The sequence below is a fragment of the Polistes dominula genome, unplaced genomic scaffold (genome assembly GCF_049000335.1).
Source record: "Polistes dominula isolate Pdom_NZ unplaced genomic scaffold, Pdom_raw_medaka contig_27, whole genome shotgun sequence".
In the NCBI taxonomy this organism is placed as follows: Eukaryota; Metazoa; Arthropoda; class Insecta; order Hymenoptera; family Vespidae; genus Polistes; species Polistes dominula.
This window is the reverse complement of record NW_028300906.1, coordinates 3,040,715-3,060,243: the sequence shown is the minus strand read 5'-3', so window position 1 is coordinate 3,060,243 and position 19,529 is coordinate 3,040,715. Positions and strand designations below refer to the sequence as shown.

General features: G+C 26.7%; 4 protein-coding genes across 4 annotated transcripts; 1 reads left to right on the top strand and 3 right to left on the bottom strand.

The window, feature by feature from the left end:
• Positions 1–2,358: 2,358 nt before the first annotated feature.
• On the bottom strand, positions 2,359–10,435 carry Cand1 (Cullin-associated and neddylation-dissociated 1). Its single transcript, XM_015329455.2, has 18 exons — positions 10,117–10,435; positions 9,732–9,819; positions 9,118–9,287; positions 8,757–8,970; positions 7,914–8,206; positions 7,652–7,814; positions 7,308–7,578; positions 6,622–7,131; positions 6,249–6,532; positions 6,043–6,174; positions 5,784–5,952; positions 5,433–5,721; positions 5,127–5,325; positions 4,797–5,054; positions 4,525–4,713; positions 4,181–4,424; positions 3,963–4,109; positions 2,359–3,876 (listed from the first exon to the last, which is right to left on the bottom strand). The coding sequence occupies exons 1-18, from the start codon at positions 10,161–10,163 to the stop codon at positions 3,743–3,745; spliced, it is 3,801 nt and encodes a 1,266-aa protein (XP_015184941.2). The 5' UTR covers positions 10,164–10,435; the 3' UTR covers positions 2,359–3,742.
• A 584-nt stretch (positions 10,436–11,019) lies between these two features.
• Positions 11,020–12,177, bottom strand: LOC107070870 (PCNA-associated factor). The gene is made up of 4 exons (XM_015329414.2): positions 12,018–12,177; positions 11,714–11,785; positions 11,531–11,652; positions 11,020–11,455 (listed from the first exon to the last, which is right to left on the bottom strand). Exons 1-4 carry the CDS (start codon positions 12,052–12,054, stop codon positions 11,402–11,404), a joined length of 285 nt encoding a protein of 94 aa, XP_015184900.1. The 5' UTR covers positions 12,055–12,177; the 3' UTR covers positions 11,020–11,401.
• A 180-nt stretch (positions 12,178–12,357) lies between these two features.
• Positions 12,358–14,251, top strand: Ndc1 (Nuclear division cycle 1). Its single transcript, XM_015329473.2, is given in 2 exon segments — positions 12,358–13,790; positions 13,792–14,251. Coding segments are annotated over 2 exon segments (1,740 nt in total). The 5' UTR covers positions 12,358–12,494; the 3' UTR covers positions 14,236–14,251.
• On the bottom strand, positions 14,252–17,893 carry LOC107070912 (WD repeat-containing protein 36). The gene is given in 5 exon segments (XM_015329462.2): positions 14,252–15,396; positions 15,479–15,628; positions 15,630–15,754; positions 15,837–16,262; positions 16,265–17,893. Coding segments are annotated over 5 exon segments (2,832 nt in total). The 5' UTR covers positions 17,535–17,893; the 3' UTR covers positions 14,252–14,535.
• Between the last annotated feature and the right edge of the window lie 1,636 nt (positions 17,894–19,529).

Here is a 19,529-nt window from a genome sequence, read left to right as displayed (position 1 = left end):
TTTATGCGTACGAAATTTGGCAACCATTCCAATATATTTTCTATACTACAAATTTTAAATGATTTTTTTTAAGTATATATATATATATATATATATATATTTATAACTATGTATATATGTATATATTTATATCCGGCAAACATATTTAGCACGCGTAGGAGTTAACGTCCTATGGTTAACGTACCCTTACCGTGTATCTATCCTCTTTTATTTTATTTTAGTTTATTAACCGTGACTGATATACTACGTGACCACTACTACATAATTATCATTATTATGACTAACCTTATTATACTTGTTACGTGTTTTATCTCTTTTTTTCTTTTGTTTTCCTTTTTATTTTATTTTATAATTTAGTTCGTTCTCATAAGGTAGCAAATTTTGGCGGCAATTTTTAACCGACCGGTTTTAACCTCCTGCGAAAAGATACGACCCTGTCTCGCCGGCGGGAATTTATTAATGCATTCGAAAGAATGAAAGAAAGAAAGAAGAAGAAAAAAAAAGAAAAGGAAACGAAAAGATAAGGGAAGATATTCGGCGCACGTTTGTTTCTTTCTCGCAAGGCACGTAGTACCAAATAGTTAAAAAAAAAAAAAAGTACAAATGAAATACACGTACCTCTACGAAATTATGTATATTTACAAATGCACTTAAAATTTTTGTAAGTTTCTTTATCGACCGCGGGGCTACCACCCTACTACGTGAATCAATCAAATTGCTAGAATAAAAAAGAAAATTACCTTTCTTTTTTAACAAAAGAAAAAAGAAAAAGAAAGTATCTAACAAATGAATGCATTCGAATGTTTTTTTTTTTTTATAAGTTTAAGGTTCTACTACGTGAAACAATCTAGTCACTAATTTTAAATTAAAAAAAATAAAAATAATTATAATTATAATTATTACAATTACAATTATAATAAAATATTATTAAATGTAATATTGATAGTAAATTTAATAAAAAATATTAGAAAAAAAATATATTCAAATTATTCAAATTTAGTATGATTAAATAAATAAATAAATAATTAAGTAGAAAATATGTGTCGTTGCCGATAAATTTTTAAATTTAAATAATATTATGCATATCAAGAGAATGTGTATATATAAAGTTGCATTTAAAAATGAAAAGGGTTTAGCCGAAAATTTGTATGTTCTTTTCTTGGAAAGGCATATGCATGTTTGAGTACATTATTGGTACTCGATATTCGACGTCTTCGTGCTGTATACAGGACCTGTCCTCACACATACATATAACTTAAATATATATATATATATATATATATACATCTATATATACTCACTTATTCGCACATATAACACACACACATAGCTATTTTAGCTGGTACATGTGTATGTTCCTGCTTCCTATCAATGTGTATGACACATAACGCGTGTGCACGCATACATTCTTATACATATATACACATGTTATGTACATACTTAATATATATACTGTTGTATGTATGTAAGTGTGTGATCAGATCAATGATTGAAAACAGGAACAAAACGTTAGAGTCTAAATATGTCTGTGTGCGTGTCTCGAGTTAAAAGCGGTCGTCTTACAAGTGTAGAAGCTATCTACGTGATCCTTTGCAATGAAAGAAGTTAAATTCCTTGACGCTTCGAAGAATGTAGCCAAACAATTCTCTTAATCTTAACTCTTGCGAGAAATTTACAGAACACATATACTTATTTATGTTATAGTATTAACGTTAATTCGTTTTAAAATGAGTAATGAACAAATATCTATTTGTAGAGTAATATTAAATAATATTCTAATATTTGATTTTTTGAAAATATCAATAATAAATTAATAATGTAATTTTTAATTGTATTCCTATTTTAATTTTATTTGAATAATTTGAATATATTATGCGTTTATTAATTTTATTCACCAATCTCTTTAATTATATTATTATATTATATATATAATTATTACTTATATAATTATTATATATATATTATATATTATTATAATTATAATAATTATATTATATATTAAATTAATAATATATTATATAATAATTATATAATATATTAAATAATATAATTTTATTAATTAAATAATATAGTATTATAATATATGTATATATATTAATAAAATATTATTATAATAATTAATAAAATTATATTATTAAATAAAATTATATTATTTAATATATATATATACATATAATTATAATATCATATGTAAATATAAATAAAGATAAATTTATAAAAGTATTAGAAAGATTACAAGAGGTAGGGTACAATGGATTGACCTCAGATATACGTTTAGGGTGCCTAACTAATTTCGAAATATAAATTAATAGATCATAAAAATGGTTACGTAACGAGAGTCAGGAAATCTACGAATAGTCACGTAACGTAGATCATTTCATTTATTCGCCTTTTAAGTTATTTTCTACAATTTTATTTATTAATCCAATAATTAAGCAAAATTTTCCTTCATTGAACAATAAAAACAAATTATATATGTATATATATGTATCATATTGATTGATAATATTATTAAAGAAAAAACAAAACAAAAAAAATGATAAAGAGAGAAAACATATAAATAAAAATGAAAATCAATTTCGTAATAGCTGATATTTGTGTTGGATCATAAATATTTTGAAACATTTTTTTTTTTTTTTTAGTTGAATACATTAAACATTTATATCGTTCATTTACTTTACAAAATACTTACCATCAAATGAATTACTACAAAAATATATATTGATGAAATAAATGAATAGTATTTCATAAGTATGAGTATAATAATATGATTCTCATATAATCCTCTTTTTCTCGTTTTATTTTATCTAATCTCTTTATCTATTACGTTCGTGGAAAAATTTATTTGATTTCATTATTGAATCTTGCTTAGTTGTTTGTTTGATAGGCTTGTTTTAACACACTACTACTACTACATGTTACGAATATAAAATAAACAGTGATGCGTTATTACAAGCGAAAGTGCAATTCAGCAATAACCTTGTTGCTGCAGATCATAAATTAGCTTGGACGGTCTTACAAAGTAGGTCGACTAATAATAATACAAAAAAAAAAAATCATAATCGAAGAGAATCGATTATTAATTGCTTGTTAACATATATTTTTATATTATATAGAAACTCGTGCAATGACCATTTATGATACATGAAGTCGAATTAGAAATACAATTTTTAATTTTACAATTTTTGTTTTTGTTTTTTTTTTAATTTTTTTTTCTTTTTTGCAATTTATGTATTATCGAACCATCTCTCTCCATCTTTCTCTTTTTCATTTGTCTCATTTCTCATTTTATATATAAATAAGATTATACGTAATAGTATATATATATATATATGCATATTAATGTTATCATCGTTAAATGCATGTTGGAAAATTTATTGCAATGTTTATACAGGAACATGCACTCACATACATTTTTTGTTTTGTTTTGTTTGTTTGTTTGTTTAAAGCATGAATTATTCTCATTAATATTGTTAGAGCATGAAATCACATACATTTTCTTTTGTTTATTTTTATATCTTATTTTTTGTTTATTTTATTTTATTTTTTTTTGTTTTTGTTTTTGTTGTTGTTATCACAACTACCATATTTATTGAAATTGTAGCGACGATAATGAAAAAATAACGTATACAAATAAACTATGAAATAGTACGATCACTCTCGTGCATTTAGCTACAGGTGATCTGGTGAAATATAAAAATTAATGGGTGTTGTTGTTGTTGTTGTTGTAGTGTAAACTCTTTTAGCTTTGATCCATCGCGTTAGTTTCATTCACGTTATTACCAGTACAGTCTTTCTGAATGATTTCAAATAAGGGTTGTAATTCTGCCGTTGTCTTGATTTGCGATACAAATTCACTTAACGATGGATTTTTATCTGGAAAATAAAAGAAAGAAAATGAAATCATTCAATTCATTAATTAAATCGTATTTTCTTTCTTTTTTATTTTCTCTTATGCATACCAGCATCTGGAATAGTAAGTAATGCAGCAACAGCTCTAAGTGCAGAACGTTTCAATTCATCCTGTTTCTCATATTCTTGTTTAACCGAATTAGCTTTGACCTTCATAGTACAGGTACTCTTTAATGGTTCCACTAATCGTTCTAACCCTACAATTATAAAGTGTTAGAATTATTCTAGAAAATTATTATAAATAAGAATAATATTGAAAACAATTTACTTTGTAAAACTGCAGTTGGGCACAATTGTGCTAAACGAGCAGTCATCAAATAGGTCAACATCTTTATGTCGTAATGATCTCGAAGACCATTTTCAACGTGATTCAAGAATTCGAAAACATCTAATCGATCAAGACAAGAGTCCAGTAATGTGTACATGCATTCGAATGCTGCTTTCCTTAAATCCAAACCGTCGTCAACTGTATGTTTGAATGGGCCCATTTCTACTTCTCTGATTAATTCTTTCTATATATGTAATATATAAAAGAAAGAATATTAGTTTGATTAAAAGTATTTCTTTTTGTTTTGTTTTTTTCTTTTTTCTTTTTTTTCGTCTTGTAATTACCTTTATTTTGGTTTCTGTGTAAAGATGTGGTAAAACGGAATCTAATAAATCTCTGATTAACATAGGCTTATTGTGTGCTGCTGAATTGAAAGCAACTAATGCCACCCTTCGTACATTCAAATCTGGATCTTCCAAGGCAACCAAAAAGTGTTCCATGCATTGTTTCAACATAACGTCGATTGGTTGAGGCTTTACAAATATACATATATATATATATATATATGTATAATAAAATAATTTGTTAATGATCAAATTGATGAATAAACATTTACCTGATCTGAAATGGTAAACTTAACAGCTGTGACTATTGTAGTTCTCATAAGAGCAGATGGTGATTTTAAAGAATCTTGTAACGTAGGTAATAATCTAGTTGGATCTATTAAAGTGAGCTTTCCAAGACATTCTGCAACGACATTGCGAGTACCTTCTTCTGTACATTCACAGTGTCTGTATAAAAGCATCCATATGGATGGTACAAAACTTTGTAAATGCGTTATACCGGAGGGACTTGCAGATTGACACGCGATAATCTGTAAGGAATTATATTTGTTGATAACATTTGTCAGCAAATATTATTATATTTTATATGTAAATCAATGTACCTCTTTTAAAGAGTGTAAAAGAAGATATTGACGTTTAGGTTGTGCTTCTATTTCTTTTAGTACGAATGGTAAATATTCTGGAAGATTACCAACAGCTATATTTCCTAAAGTATAACTAGCTGCTGATTTGACTTCTTCTGAATGAGATGAGAAAGATGACAAGATTGTTACTTTCAATTCGCCAATTCCGCTTAAGTCTCTGTAATTAAATGTACATGAAAATAATGAACGAGTACACTTACTTTTGTTAATTAATATTAATTTAATGAAAGAAAAAACATATTTTGGATTTTCATTTTAACTTACACATGTTTACCGATCTCTCCGATAACTAGCAACGCAAAAATGTGTTGCGCGTCATTTTGTGGTTCTTTAACATCATTTAAAAATTGTTCAACGACAACTTGTGCTTCTTGCTGACAAGTAACTGTCAATGCAGCGGCACATTTAGCCAATGAATGATAAGCTTGTTTATGTAACACGGATTGATTGACTGGTGCTACTAACATTGTGAGCAACTCACGATAACCAAGTCCAGGTATATCAGCTTGTACCAATGCTTGGAAAAACTCAAGCATAGAACTTAATGCAACACCTGATAAACATCAATTCTTTATAAGAATATAATTTAATGAATTAAATGTGTATAATTCTTACCTTGAAGGAGTGGTGATTTAACCAACACTAATATCTCAGGTAAAATATTATCTGAAACTCTTGTTAATGAACCTGGATGTAATTTAGCAATTGTAGTCAGTAAATTAAGTGTTAATTGTGCAATATGTAAATCAGTCTCATTTAATAGAGCAGGTAATTCTGTTGTAACCTAAGAATATACAAAAAATATATGCATATATTAATATTTATTAAATACATGGATGTACGGATAGGGTGTTCATATTGAAAATATAATTACCGTGTCTAATAGATCAAAGTGTAGTGCAGAACTGTAATTGCGTACTAAAGTATCCAAAAGTGGTAAGGAACACAATTTTAAAGCTCTCTGATTTTTTCTTAAAAATGATCCAAGAATGGGTATTGCATCTTCCTAAATAACAATGTTGTATATTTTTAATAACTTATTCTAACTTATAAGATAAGTGTGTGTTATAAAATACAGACCATTATTGGTTTTAAATCTACTCTTAAGGGTGAAGCGGCTATACAAGTTAATGCTTTAACAGTTGTGAGACGTGTGATTTCATTGTGTAATCTATCCAAAAATATGGGAAGGCATATATGTAATTCACCAGACAATGTATCACCGAAATGTGCAAGAATTTGTCCCATACAAGCGATGGCTCTTTCTTTGACTTCTTGATCTATGTCCGCTGTTCGTAACCTCGTTAATGTACATTGATAAATGTCAGAAGACAATGTAGGGAAATTGTAATAACATGTTCTCCCTGAAAACAAAAAAGAACAAAACAAGAACAATCGTTATCTTATATTATCATGTCATTATAATGTCAATTCTCTAAACAATCTTATTTACCATGAGGTCTAATAACTTGTACAAGTTGTTGTAACACTAATAATGCTTCTGCAGTGATTTTATAAAATGGATCTCCTACAGCTGATATAATTGGAGGAGCTAAAACTGCCATATGAGCATGAAATGCTTCAGGTTGATGAGTTACCAAAAGTGTATGTACAAAGGCTAAAGTATCGATTTTCATATTAGAAGAAGAATTTTTGTCTCCCAAAGAATATTGTATGCCTGGTATTAATGCGGGTATATGATTCGCTAAAGCACCAGGTAATACAAGAACTAATTCTTTAAGCAAAGAAAAACAATCTTGTCGAGTTTTGATGCTTTTCTCTTTCATCTGACGATGTACAGCTTTGATAATAAAAGGTACTTGTTGTTGCAACAAAGATACAGGACTACCATCGTCATCTTCCATTGCGTCTGGGTCAAGTGGTACACCAGTTGCAGGTCTTGTTTGTCTTAATAAAGCGACGTAGGCATGGAATATGTCTGATTTAACATTTTCTTCTCTTTCTATATAATATTGAAAGAAAATTGTATTCAAATTAATATATATATATATATATATTTCAAACAAAAAATGTATATTTGTTAACTTATATCGATTTGACTCTTTAAATGTTACGGACGTGTATATTGGGTCCATCAAAAATTATTCATTTTACGATGAAACGATTAAAACTGCTTACCTTTGAATCTAGAAATTAATGCTGGAGATACAACTCTGTATAGTTCAGGTAAGAGTTCTCTTCTACTCGATACTACAGCTTCTAAACATTTAGCAGCTGCTCTACGTACTTTCCAGCTCATATCATCGTCATCTGAATATTCATCTTCTGCATCATCCTCACCATCTTCTTCTACTTCCATAATAGCTTCTCCATCAGAAAGATCGTTCATATCGTCGTCGTAATTGTAATTAGGATCATATACAATATATATCAAACAGATTTTGATGATCTAAAAAAGACAAATATAATATGAAATATATATAAATAAAAATCATCGTCATAATCATCCTGTTTTTATTGACCTCATTAATATGCGGTGTTATTTCTTTAGGACATCTATATACAAAAGCTTCAAATGCTTGCAAACAATATTCTCTAAGTTCATCGTCGTCCTCGTTACTATATCCTACTATCAATGGCATAACTCGTTCTATTTGTTCACCAAACCTATGTCCAGCTTGACGACTACAATCAAAGAATTATAAAATACTTTTTTGTATATATATATATATTTCTTTTGTTTTTTAATTTTTATAAATAAATAAACGAAGAAATATGATTTACCAAATCGATGCAATACACTGAATATATGTCCTGATAACACTTTTGACAGTTTGCGATGAAAGTCCCTCAAGGAGATGGTCCAAAAGTTTGTTGTATAAATAATTGTTACTCGATGTTAAAAGATGGCTCAATGCTACTATGGTACGTTTACGAACTGCTTGACGTGGGGAAGATAATTGTGGTAATAATGCGGTTAAAATAGTTGAATGAAAGGTCACCAATAAAGCTCCAAACCGAGACAATAAATCTGCTACAATATCAAGCGCCTCCAATTGAACGGATACATCTTCTTGCTGAAATCAAATGATATATTATGTAAGTAGCATAATTATTTATTTGTTTTCTTTTTTCCTTTTTTTAATCAGTTAAGTGTGGCGATGATCTGTGCGAAGAGTGCGCTCTGGTGTGTGTCGCGATAATCAAGTGATGACGGATATAGTCGTCAAACACAGAGTAAGTGGCGCTTGCTGTTAAAATATTGGATAGTCAAAAAGACGACTTTATTTTAGAAAATGAACAATTTTGTTAATAATGTATACACAGTGTCTTAATATGAACATAAAAAAATTAGAGAAAAATCGAATATTTATAGAAGTTATAAAATTTATTCTTGATCTTTTTTTTTGACCTCTAAACATTTGAAACATATTAAAATTTATGAATTAAATTTAGTTTTCGCTATCACAATTACAATTTAAATATCAAATTGTAACAAACTTTTACGCATTACGGATATAGACGTCATAATATAAACGTTTGCCACACACACATCTCCATGACGGATATAGTCGTCAAACACGCTTAACTGGTTAAATATGATAAATGTTATATATATATATATACCTTTTCGATAGCGCTACTTAATCTTCCAGTAATGCGTTTGCATACATTAGCAACCAATGAGCTGGATCCTAATGGAAGTTCAGAAATGACAGTCTTTAAGCCAATACTACAAATATCCCTTAGTTGTTCCTTATCAGACACCATATTACTGCATAAAGCATCAACAATAACTTCTACTTGATATTCCTTGACTTTATTGACTAGTGGACCTAAACTAAAATTATTAATACGCTTATAAGATTCATGAACTTTTGAAAGAATAAATAATAAATTATTAACGTGTTAAACACCATATTGGTCAACGAACGAAAATCTATCCAAAATAGGCACTTAACAATACTTTAATATTAATAATATATACCATTTGACAGCAAGATTCTGTACTTCTCCATTTTTGTCTTCCAATAATTTAAGTAACATCTTGACAACCTTACGTTCAGAATCATCGTCTAATTTAATACTATCCTTCTGTAATTCGCTCATCAAATCATTGGTCGCCATAAATCTAAAATCTTTATCATTAGATGTCATCTGTGAAAGATAAATTATTTATGAAGTAAGAACGACAATAGAAAGAGAGAGATAGATAGAGAGATAGAGAAAGAGAGAGAGAGAGAGAGAGAGAGAGAGAGATGTAATAATAAATTTAAAAATATAAGAGAAATAAAAAGAAAGGAAATATGAAATACAAATTATTATTAGAATAAAATAACAATGTCATAATAATAATAATAAGATTAATAATAATAATAATAATAATAATAAATGAATAAAAATAAATCAAATTTGAATTAAATCGACGAGACATCTGTGAAAAATATTTCAAAGAAATAAAAGAAAGAAAGAAAGAAAGATAACCGTTAGGTTAAGTCAACAATAAACAAAATTTTAGCACAAATGATAAGTAGAAAACAAAAAGAAGGAAAATTATGAAATAAAAATATATGATTTATTTTAATAAATTGACATTTTTACCTTTTCCAGTAAATTTGCTATTTGATAAGATACGGTGGCCATGATTGCAAGATTTTCTTCACAGCCGGTTGAATTGTCGTTGCGATTTCTTTTTAAATGAAAAAAAAAATGGCGTGAATATATATATATATATAATATATAATATATATGTATATATATATAACTATATCTATATATTATATATATATATATATATATATATATACACATATATCTATCTAATTATGTATCTATTTATCTATGTATATATATATATATAAATATATTGTGTTAAAATAAATAAATGTATATGTATATATATATATACATATATATATGTACATATAAATATCTGTATACATATATATATATATATATATGTATATATCTTATTTTTGTACTTTACTTCTTTTCTTTTTCTTCTTTAAAACTCAACAGAGAGATATTTAACATTCACTATTATATAGATTTATTTTTCGTGAAACTACAGGAACAGCACCATCATCTCAAGTACTACGAATTAACTTTGCGAATGTGGTAATAAAATGTCTCTTCTATGGATATATATTTGTTTTCGCGTTCCCAAATACGATTTTCAAAACTTATTGACAGTATATTTAGATTAATGATTATTTAAAATATTATTAATATTATAAAAATGGATAGAACTATGCGGGTTTTAATTTGTTCTCGCTTCTATACATTGCCAAAGTTTATATACGAATATATTTCTCTATATACGACAACATTATTTTTCCCCAGATTACGAGAATTATTATTGGTTAAATACTGGGGAAAATTTACATATATATATAATATATATATATATATTCTTCTTTTTATATTATGTATTTATAAATATAATTGACATGCTAAGAATATAAATTTATTATTAATTGTAAAAAGAATATCATGTAATATAATTTTTAATAAAACAATTCTTCATTATTAGAATAATTATTTAGATATATTATTATTATTATTATTATTATTATTATTATTATTATTATTATTATTAAAATAAAAGAGTACATAATAAATGAAATGTTATAATAAGTGAGTATTTTTAAAGTGTTCATAAATCTATAAATATTAATAATGAAAATCAAACAAATTAACATTTATGACATAATCAATTTGTCTAGGGAAATAATTGTTACTAACTCCACAATGTGATTTAATAACCTTTCTAAAGGATTTCCACTTAAGTCAAATGAAGGGGAAGTTACTTCCTACACTTAGGTCTTACTTGGCTCAGTTATTTTTCTCTTACAATTAGTAAAAAAAAATTATGTTCAAGATAGATAGATAGGTTATAAAATTTTAATTGATAATCTTACATTTTTTTTTTTTACATTGTAACAACACAACACTTAAACTGTTTCAAATAATTCTAATACATTTAAATATGTTTCGTTAATGAAAAGTTATGAAAACTATGTCGATGGATAATATTTAAATGATTAAATGAAAATTTTATCTTATATTTAAAAATAAACTAAATTATATTTATCACTTATTATTATTTTCTTTTTTGTTCATAATCACAGTTATAATAAAGTAATTTGCTTTTGATAGCTCTCTTTCACTTTATGTCAACAATTGAAACTATATTAAATAACTTTGATGAATAAATTATAACAAAATTCTGTCTATATCATCTAAATAATAAAATAATTGATTCCTTTCATTTAATCATTTTCATCAATTGAGATATCACTTTCATTATTTTCTTTCTCATTATCCTGTAAAAATAATTATTTATATTTCAAAAAATATATCCATATATATATATATGTAATTATTTATTTTATATTTACATGTGATGTGGATGCAACATTATCGTTATTGGTAATACTTTGATTCATAAAATTTGTTATTGGTTTTTGCCAATCTGGAGTTTGTCTTGGATGATATGGATTTCCACCAGAATAACTACTTGCTAAAAATAACAATAATATTATAATAGTAATAGTAGGATATTTAAAACAATGTTTATTCACCTTTATTATTTCTTCTTTTTTTTGCTGTACCTGTTGTACTTGAAACTTTATGTGGTGCTTTAGCACCAACAGCTACATACAAATTAAATAAATAAAATGATACAATAACATATATATACACAATATTAATTATTTATAAATTACTATATACTTGAAAATGTTTAATATTTTCAAATATTATTTACAAAGTCAAAATTACTAATAAGATAAACATAAAAGAAAGACAACAACAAAAAAAACAATCATAATTATTGTTTATAATTATGTATTATAAAAAATAATTTTATTTAAATTTCTTTTTTACCTTTTCCAGGTAAACGATCTGCTTTGGTACGAACCATATTTCAAATAATATATTTCAATTTGATAAATATCCTTTATAATATCCTTTATTTCTTTTGTATAAATTTAAAGAAGTCCTTTATGTGTGTGTATGCTCTGTACAATGGAAACAGTTTGAAATTATAGGAATTTAAGTGGTACCAACTTTAAAAATAAAATAACATTTAGTAACTTGTCATAAAAAAGTAACTTTTTATTGAAAATTTGAAATAACTAAGAAATTCACTATACGGTTGTCAAATTTACCGCGCAAATGTTAACCGTCATTCTTCTATCTACACGATCATTGGTTGATATTATATCATATATATATATATATTTCTATACATGTGTATAAAACCGGTATTTAAGGAACTAACATTGTAACATTTTAAATAAGATTTATTAGATAAAAGTATAAGTGTTTATGAAATAAAAGTTAAATTAAAAGTCCATAAAAATGTTCGAAGCTAATAGAAAGGATTATTCAGGATTATTGAAAAAACGAATGCTCATTGCTCTAATATGCAATGTCGTATTACAATTCATTCTTCTGTGCAGTTTGATTTTTATTATTAATGTCAATTTAAATGTTACGTTATGGATGCAGAATACGTGGGATTCAATATTATCATTAAAATTGCGAATATATTTTTTAATATTCGTTGGACTTCTACAAGGGATTCTACATTGTAATTATTATTTACATCGTCAGCCGTACATAAAGAATAGATTTTTGAAACTTCAACATATCTTTACCAGCCAATATTTATTAAGAGGTATACTTAGCGTTCTAATGGGTTGTAATGTGGCATGGTTACATTTGTCATTGAAGAAAGGTAATCATAATTTATTGATCGACAATTGCAATATACTTTATGGATCATGCCTGATAGAAGAACATTATTTTCTAATAATTGGAGGATTATGGACTGGATTTTATGTCTTCCTAACAACAGCTTGGTCTAATCAACGATGCTTTCATTTTAATATAATACCATTGACCAAATTTTCCAAATTTAAAACAGGCATTTGTCAAATATTATCTACATTACCATACATCTCATTTTGCCCAGTTATTTATTTCATGATTGGATACTTTCTAATGGGATCCTATATGCGTGACTTTATATTATCCATCACATCAGCACAAATAGATGTAAAACCATTGGATAGCTTATCAAGATTGTTAAGTGTATCTCTAATATTCTATTTATGGGTATATCAATCGGTTTTGATATTTGTTAGTAAAACGACAACATTGTTATTGGAAATATTTCTAACCGAATGGATACCGTTAGAAATTCAACAAGCTAATGTCTTTAATAATAATATTTCAACGATAACATTGGCCGATGTTTTATCATCCGATGATATACCAATGCTACAACATTTAGCATATTTGGATCTTGTTACTTTGGCTGTTAAACAGAAGACAAGAAGAAAGATATTATTTACCTTGAGTCAACCTGGCGGTCATCCTTATAATTGGAATTGCATCATTCAAAAAGTTTTACATTTCATCAGTGGATTTACTAATGAGCTCAATGAGATTACCAATAAACCTAAGGAACAACATTTCTCATCTAAGATGATTACTTCATTAAATGCATCTAATTTGTCCGCTTTTAAAAGTGTAAGTGATTATACTTTTAATAATATGCGTAAATTGATAGTAGAGACAAAACCACCTATGATCAATATTGACGATTCCAAACCACCAGAAGTTAAATGGTTGACGTATAAATATTTTTCTAAACAAGAAGGACAAAATAATATCGTATTTACTTTCAAAACCACTTATTTATTATGTATTCGGCGAACAAGAGGATTTAAAGATCGAATATGCCTTATTTAATTCACAAGCTGTAATATGGGCGATCGAGGCTGTCTCTTCTTTGGCTAATATATCTTTGGAAGAAGATTCATATGGTATTGTACAAAAAGATCTTTCAACTATATTTAATACGCTGTTAGCATTAAAGTTTAGTGTAGATAAGTTACATAAATCTAATATGTTAAATAAGAAATCTCACAATAGCGATAAATCAAGCGTCAAACTGATATTTAATTCTCTGAGAAGTGCGAGCAAAAGAAGTTTGTACAGAATAACTATAGGATTTCAAAGTTATATCAATGATTTATCTCTTGATCCTATGGTCATAGAACAATTACAGTCTTTTCTTAATTATAAAGAATAAAATATGATGAAATAATTATCTGTGATTTTACTGCCTTATTATAAATTTGTAATCAAAATACTTTAACATCTAGATGATTACATATATATATATATATATATATTTGTATTTACACTGTATTACATTATTTTATGATTTTACTTATAGTTATGATTATATATGTTCTACAAAATACTTTTTTTCTTTTTTTTTTTTTTTATAATTTATATTTACATTTATTAATCAAATTCTTAAAAAAAGAAAAAAAAGAAAAAAAGTGGAAAAAGAAAGTATAAAAAAAAGTCTTACATTTGATTTATGTTACATTTTCTTAAGAGACTTTACAATACTAAGATTATAAAATAATTTTTCTCTAAGTGTCTGCCAATTTTTCAATTGTTGATCTTGCAAATATTCTAAATTATTTAATAATTTTGGAGTTTCAGATATTGTTTGACCGTGCCATTTTAAGAATACTCCTAGATAAGTTTGTGCCAATTCAAAATCAATTTTATGATCCATCATAAAACATAAGACTTTCATAAATTGTTGTAACAATAATACTTTATTGTCTTCTTCCGCCGAAAGAGATTGAATTTCAAAATCTATGGCACTTGGACCCATAGATTTTAATTTATCAATAACATCTATGAAATCTTGATCCGATTCTAAAGTGGAACACAACATTCTTCCAAATATCGTTAAAATTTGAAAATCTTTGTTATTTCGTAATCTTGGAATATCTGTTGAATTTTGAACATCTGACAAATCAAATTTGATATCCGATGAGGCAATGGTTGGTAAAAAGAATGGCGCCTTTTCTGAAGTTTGAAGAGGTTCCTTAGGTTTGTTCCTTTTTTTAATGATATCAATGTTAAGCAAATTTTTCCATCTAGATTGTGGCAATGAAGATATTGTTATTAAATTTTCACCAAGTTGTTGTGGAGAAACATATTGCGATTCTTCTTCATTAAGATCTTCATTGTTTTCTTGATTATCTTCTACTATAGAATTAGGAAGATCAATCATTGGTATTACATCTTCTTCTTTTATAGCTTTTAACGATACATGAGAATAAATTGTACGATTTGACCACAAATATATTCCTTCATTGCACATATGTGCCGTTGCAAGAAATTCTCCGGTTGGAGACAAATTTAAAGATATACAAGCATTTGATACCTAAATTATATTATATATATACATTAAATAATTGTCAAATAGATTCATTATACATAAATGAAAAGATTATAAGAAAACTTACTTGAAAAACGTCTATTAAATGAGACGATAAAATATCCCAAGTTCTTATTGTACAATCCATAGAAGATGTGATTAACCATTTTGCATCAGGACTAAATGTTGCATCAGTTAATCTTCCTTTATGTCCATAAAAATGTCGTATTATCTTTTTTAGTATCTAAGTCAATTAGAATTATTGAAAAATTTTCCAATGCAACAGCTATGAAAGTACATTCGTTGTGATAACGTAACCATTCTATTGATTCTGGTAGCGTCATGGTCATTTTTAATCCTAAATCTTGATTTGAAATATAATATTAAATTAAAACAAATGATGAGAGAATACATAAAACAAAATATTTCGATTGAAATAAACTTACCTTGATGAGAATTAAAATCCCAAAATTGAATTAAACAATCTTTACCAGCGGTAACAACGATTTGATTCAAATCATCAACTGCTAGTCCTCTTACTGGACCTGTATGCTTATGTTCATTGCCATAACTAGTTTTATGAGTACCCGATTGTATATTAAATCGATCTACATGACCAGTACTGTATCCAACAATAACGAAATTTCCACATTTGGTAATGCACAAGCAAGTTGATGTGGCATTACGATCATTTTTAAACCTTTCAGGTAGTAACTTATGTTCACCCATTTTTAATAAATTATAAGACCAGGTAGTAACCATACCTAAACCAGAATGAATAGCTGCTATATTACACCATTCTTTTTCACGAGTTTTTTCTGCACAGAAGTATGTAATAGGTGGCATTATCATTGGATCTTCCACTGTTTTACTTTTTTCTTGGATGATTTTCTATTATAAGAAGCTCTGCCTAAACTTTTGTTAAACGTTTCCGTAACAGTAGAAAATATTCTTAAAGATGAATCACCTCCTGCAGTCAATATATTATCATTATTGTTACCATAAAAACGTACAATTGTTGGTGGTTCGGCATGACCCTCTCTTATTTTTAATAATCTTGCACCTCCATCTGTCAAATCGAAAATCCATAATTTTAAAGAATTATCTGACGAAGAGGATACCAATAATGGTTCATTTGGTAAATATTTTAAACCAGTTACAGCATCAAAGTGTGCTTTGTTTAACTGGCTTTCAACTTTTCTCTGTTCAAGATTCCAAAATACGATTTGTCCGTTTAAACTTCCAGTAGCCATAATGGGATTGTTGTCGTTGCGAAATGAGATTGATATTACACTACCGGTATCTTGTATCAATTCGAAAAGTGTCTCATCAAATTTAAGGTTATGTAATATAATTTTTCCATCTAACAAACCAATAGCAACAACATCTATAGCTGGTGCTTGTTCTAAAGCGGTGATAGGTATATTCCATCCTTTGAAAGTATAAATCATCTTCATTGTCTTTAAATTCCATAATTGTAGGCTACCTTGTTTGCTACCTAACAAAACTTTGTTCATATAAGTAGCAGGATGTATCATGGTAGTTATTTCAAATTGATTATTAGAAAAGTTCAATTCTAAGATTAATTCTTCAGTTTTAATATCCCAAACCATGAGTGTACTATTCTCATCGATGGTGATTAAATGTGGACCAAAAGGTAATATAATATGTACAGTATAATTATGGCCTATGTAAGTGTGCTTCAATTCTGTACCTCTTCTCCATGCATAAACGATATTATCAGCGGCCGTATAAATGTGAAAAGAATCCGCAGATAAACAAGTTATATCGTCAGGATGTGTTCCAGATACACTTAATAGAGAAAAATGTGCACAGCCATAAGTATGAAATTCTTTACCTACACAGGTTACCAAAAGATTTTCTTTTCTTCTTTGAATATATCTCGTTACTACTGGTATATGATTACTAACGTAACCAAGCGCACGATTTCGTAAAAATATTTTACTGTGTGCCATTTTTTTCAAATCTTTATATTTGTACTTGTTGTAGTATTTTAAAATAAAACTGTATATTTGTAATAATAATACCTCGTGGTCGCGCGATCGTACAGTAAACAGTACTAGACTAACTAAATACTGCGCATGCGTATAATGCCTCGTGGTTGGATTGTAAACTAGCGACATTGTGGATTTTTTTAGGAAACTTATCTGAATAAGAATGTCACGTGACGACACGTTGAACAATTTGAAATTGAGCGGTAATTATTGAAAGCAATTATAATAAGATTATTTATAGATTATTTTTATCTTTTATCATATTAGTTAAGAATATGTATATATATATATATGTATAAATAAAAAATTATTTCTCAAATAAATTTCTTTACTTATGAAAATAAATGTAATTAATCATAATTAATATACTACGTCGTTGTCCACAATAATTTATCGCGATTTTAAAAAAATTGAACAAATTAATATTATGATTATTATGAGAAGTATGTATGATAATATTATAAGAGTCAACGTATTAGTGTAATTATGTGCTTTTGATATTACGTTTGAAGGAAATAGAAAATGCATGTAAGTCATTTATTATGAGATATTTCTTTTTTTTCTTCTTTTATCTTTCATTATTGCATTAATGCTAAGGCCACCATTTTGAACACACCACGTATTAACTTCGAAACATTTAATGTAATATTGTAAATAGAATGTAAAAAATGCACACACTGGACAATATATGTATGTATATATGTATCTTATTTTTTTCTTTTACTTTTTCGCAAAATCATTATTAAGTATTATTATAATAAATCGTAAGAAAAATTGAAAAAATGTTATATACTAAGTAATTCGAGCGTGTATACATACACGTATGTATATACATTAACATATACAATCGTAGATAATTATTGAATTTTTCTTATAATATAAGGGAGAAGAAGAAAAAAAAAAGTTAAAACGAAAAGAAAATTTAAATACATCCTTGCACGTGTTATTTTTATGTTTACACATTACGTATAAGTAAATAAGACACTGGTTTTAAGCGTTTGCGGCATTTATCGATAAAGAAAAATCGAATATATCTCTATGTAAATATTATATATATATAATATCAGAATATTTTTTTTTTTTTTTTTTATAAAATTGACGAGATCGGTAACGATGGGATCTACTTTATTAGCGAGAACAACAAATTGTGTTTTTCCTATTTTTGTCTTTCTTCGAACCACACCATTCTTCTTTAACATAAATCGGGACGTATAAACGAAAGATTAAAAAGAAAAGATATAAAATAATAATAATAATAATAATAATAATAATAATAATAATAATAATAATAATAATAATAATAATAATAATAATAATATTAATAATTAAAAGTCGTGATAGATAAAGACAACAGAAAGAGGTGCGATTTTGAAAAGCTTGGCAGCATGTTGTTTGTTCATCCCTTACCAAAACAACAGAATTATTTATTTTCAAAATCGCAAATTTGCAAATGTATATGTGTGTATATATATATCAGGCATTGTTTCTAACATTTTGCGAGGAGTCCTGCATGAAATGGAAAAGCGGAGTTCTAAAAAAGTTAGTAACATTTATAAAAAATTTTCAAACTGGAAACATTATTTAAATAATGAATTAATTAATTAATTAATCAATCAATCCAATTAAATATGAAAAATATTTATGCGTATAAATATTCATTTATATAATTATTGAAAAAGAAATATTATACTTGACATTTTTTTTACAATTTTTTGCGCTTGACAGGATCTTTAGCGACACAGGGGGCCCTGTGTCATCGCACCATTAACAAACCCATGAATATGGCCTTGGTAAGTACATATATATGCCTGTATATATATATATATATATATGTCTGTATATATATATATATATGCCTGTTTTAGAAAGAGAAAATTATGTACACATCATCATCATCATCATCATCATCATTATCATTATATTCTCGCGCGTAAAGTTAGTATAATTACTTTGTTTCCTTATATATATTTTTTTGTATCTACCTTTTTGTTTTCTTTTCTTTTTATTCTTTTTTTATTATTCTTCTTTTTCTTTTTATTAATTAATTAATATTCCCTATATATATATATATATATATATTTATATAAACTCTCTTAATACTATCCGTCTAATGCTAAAAACTTT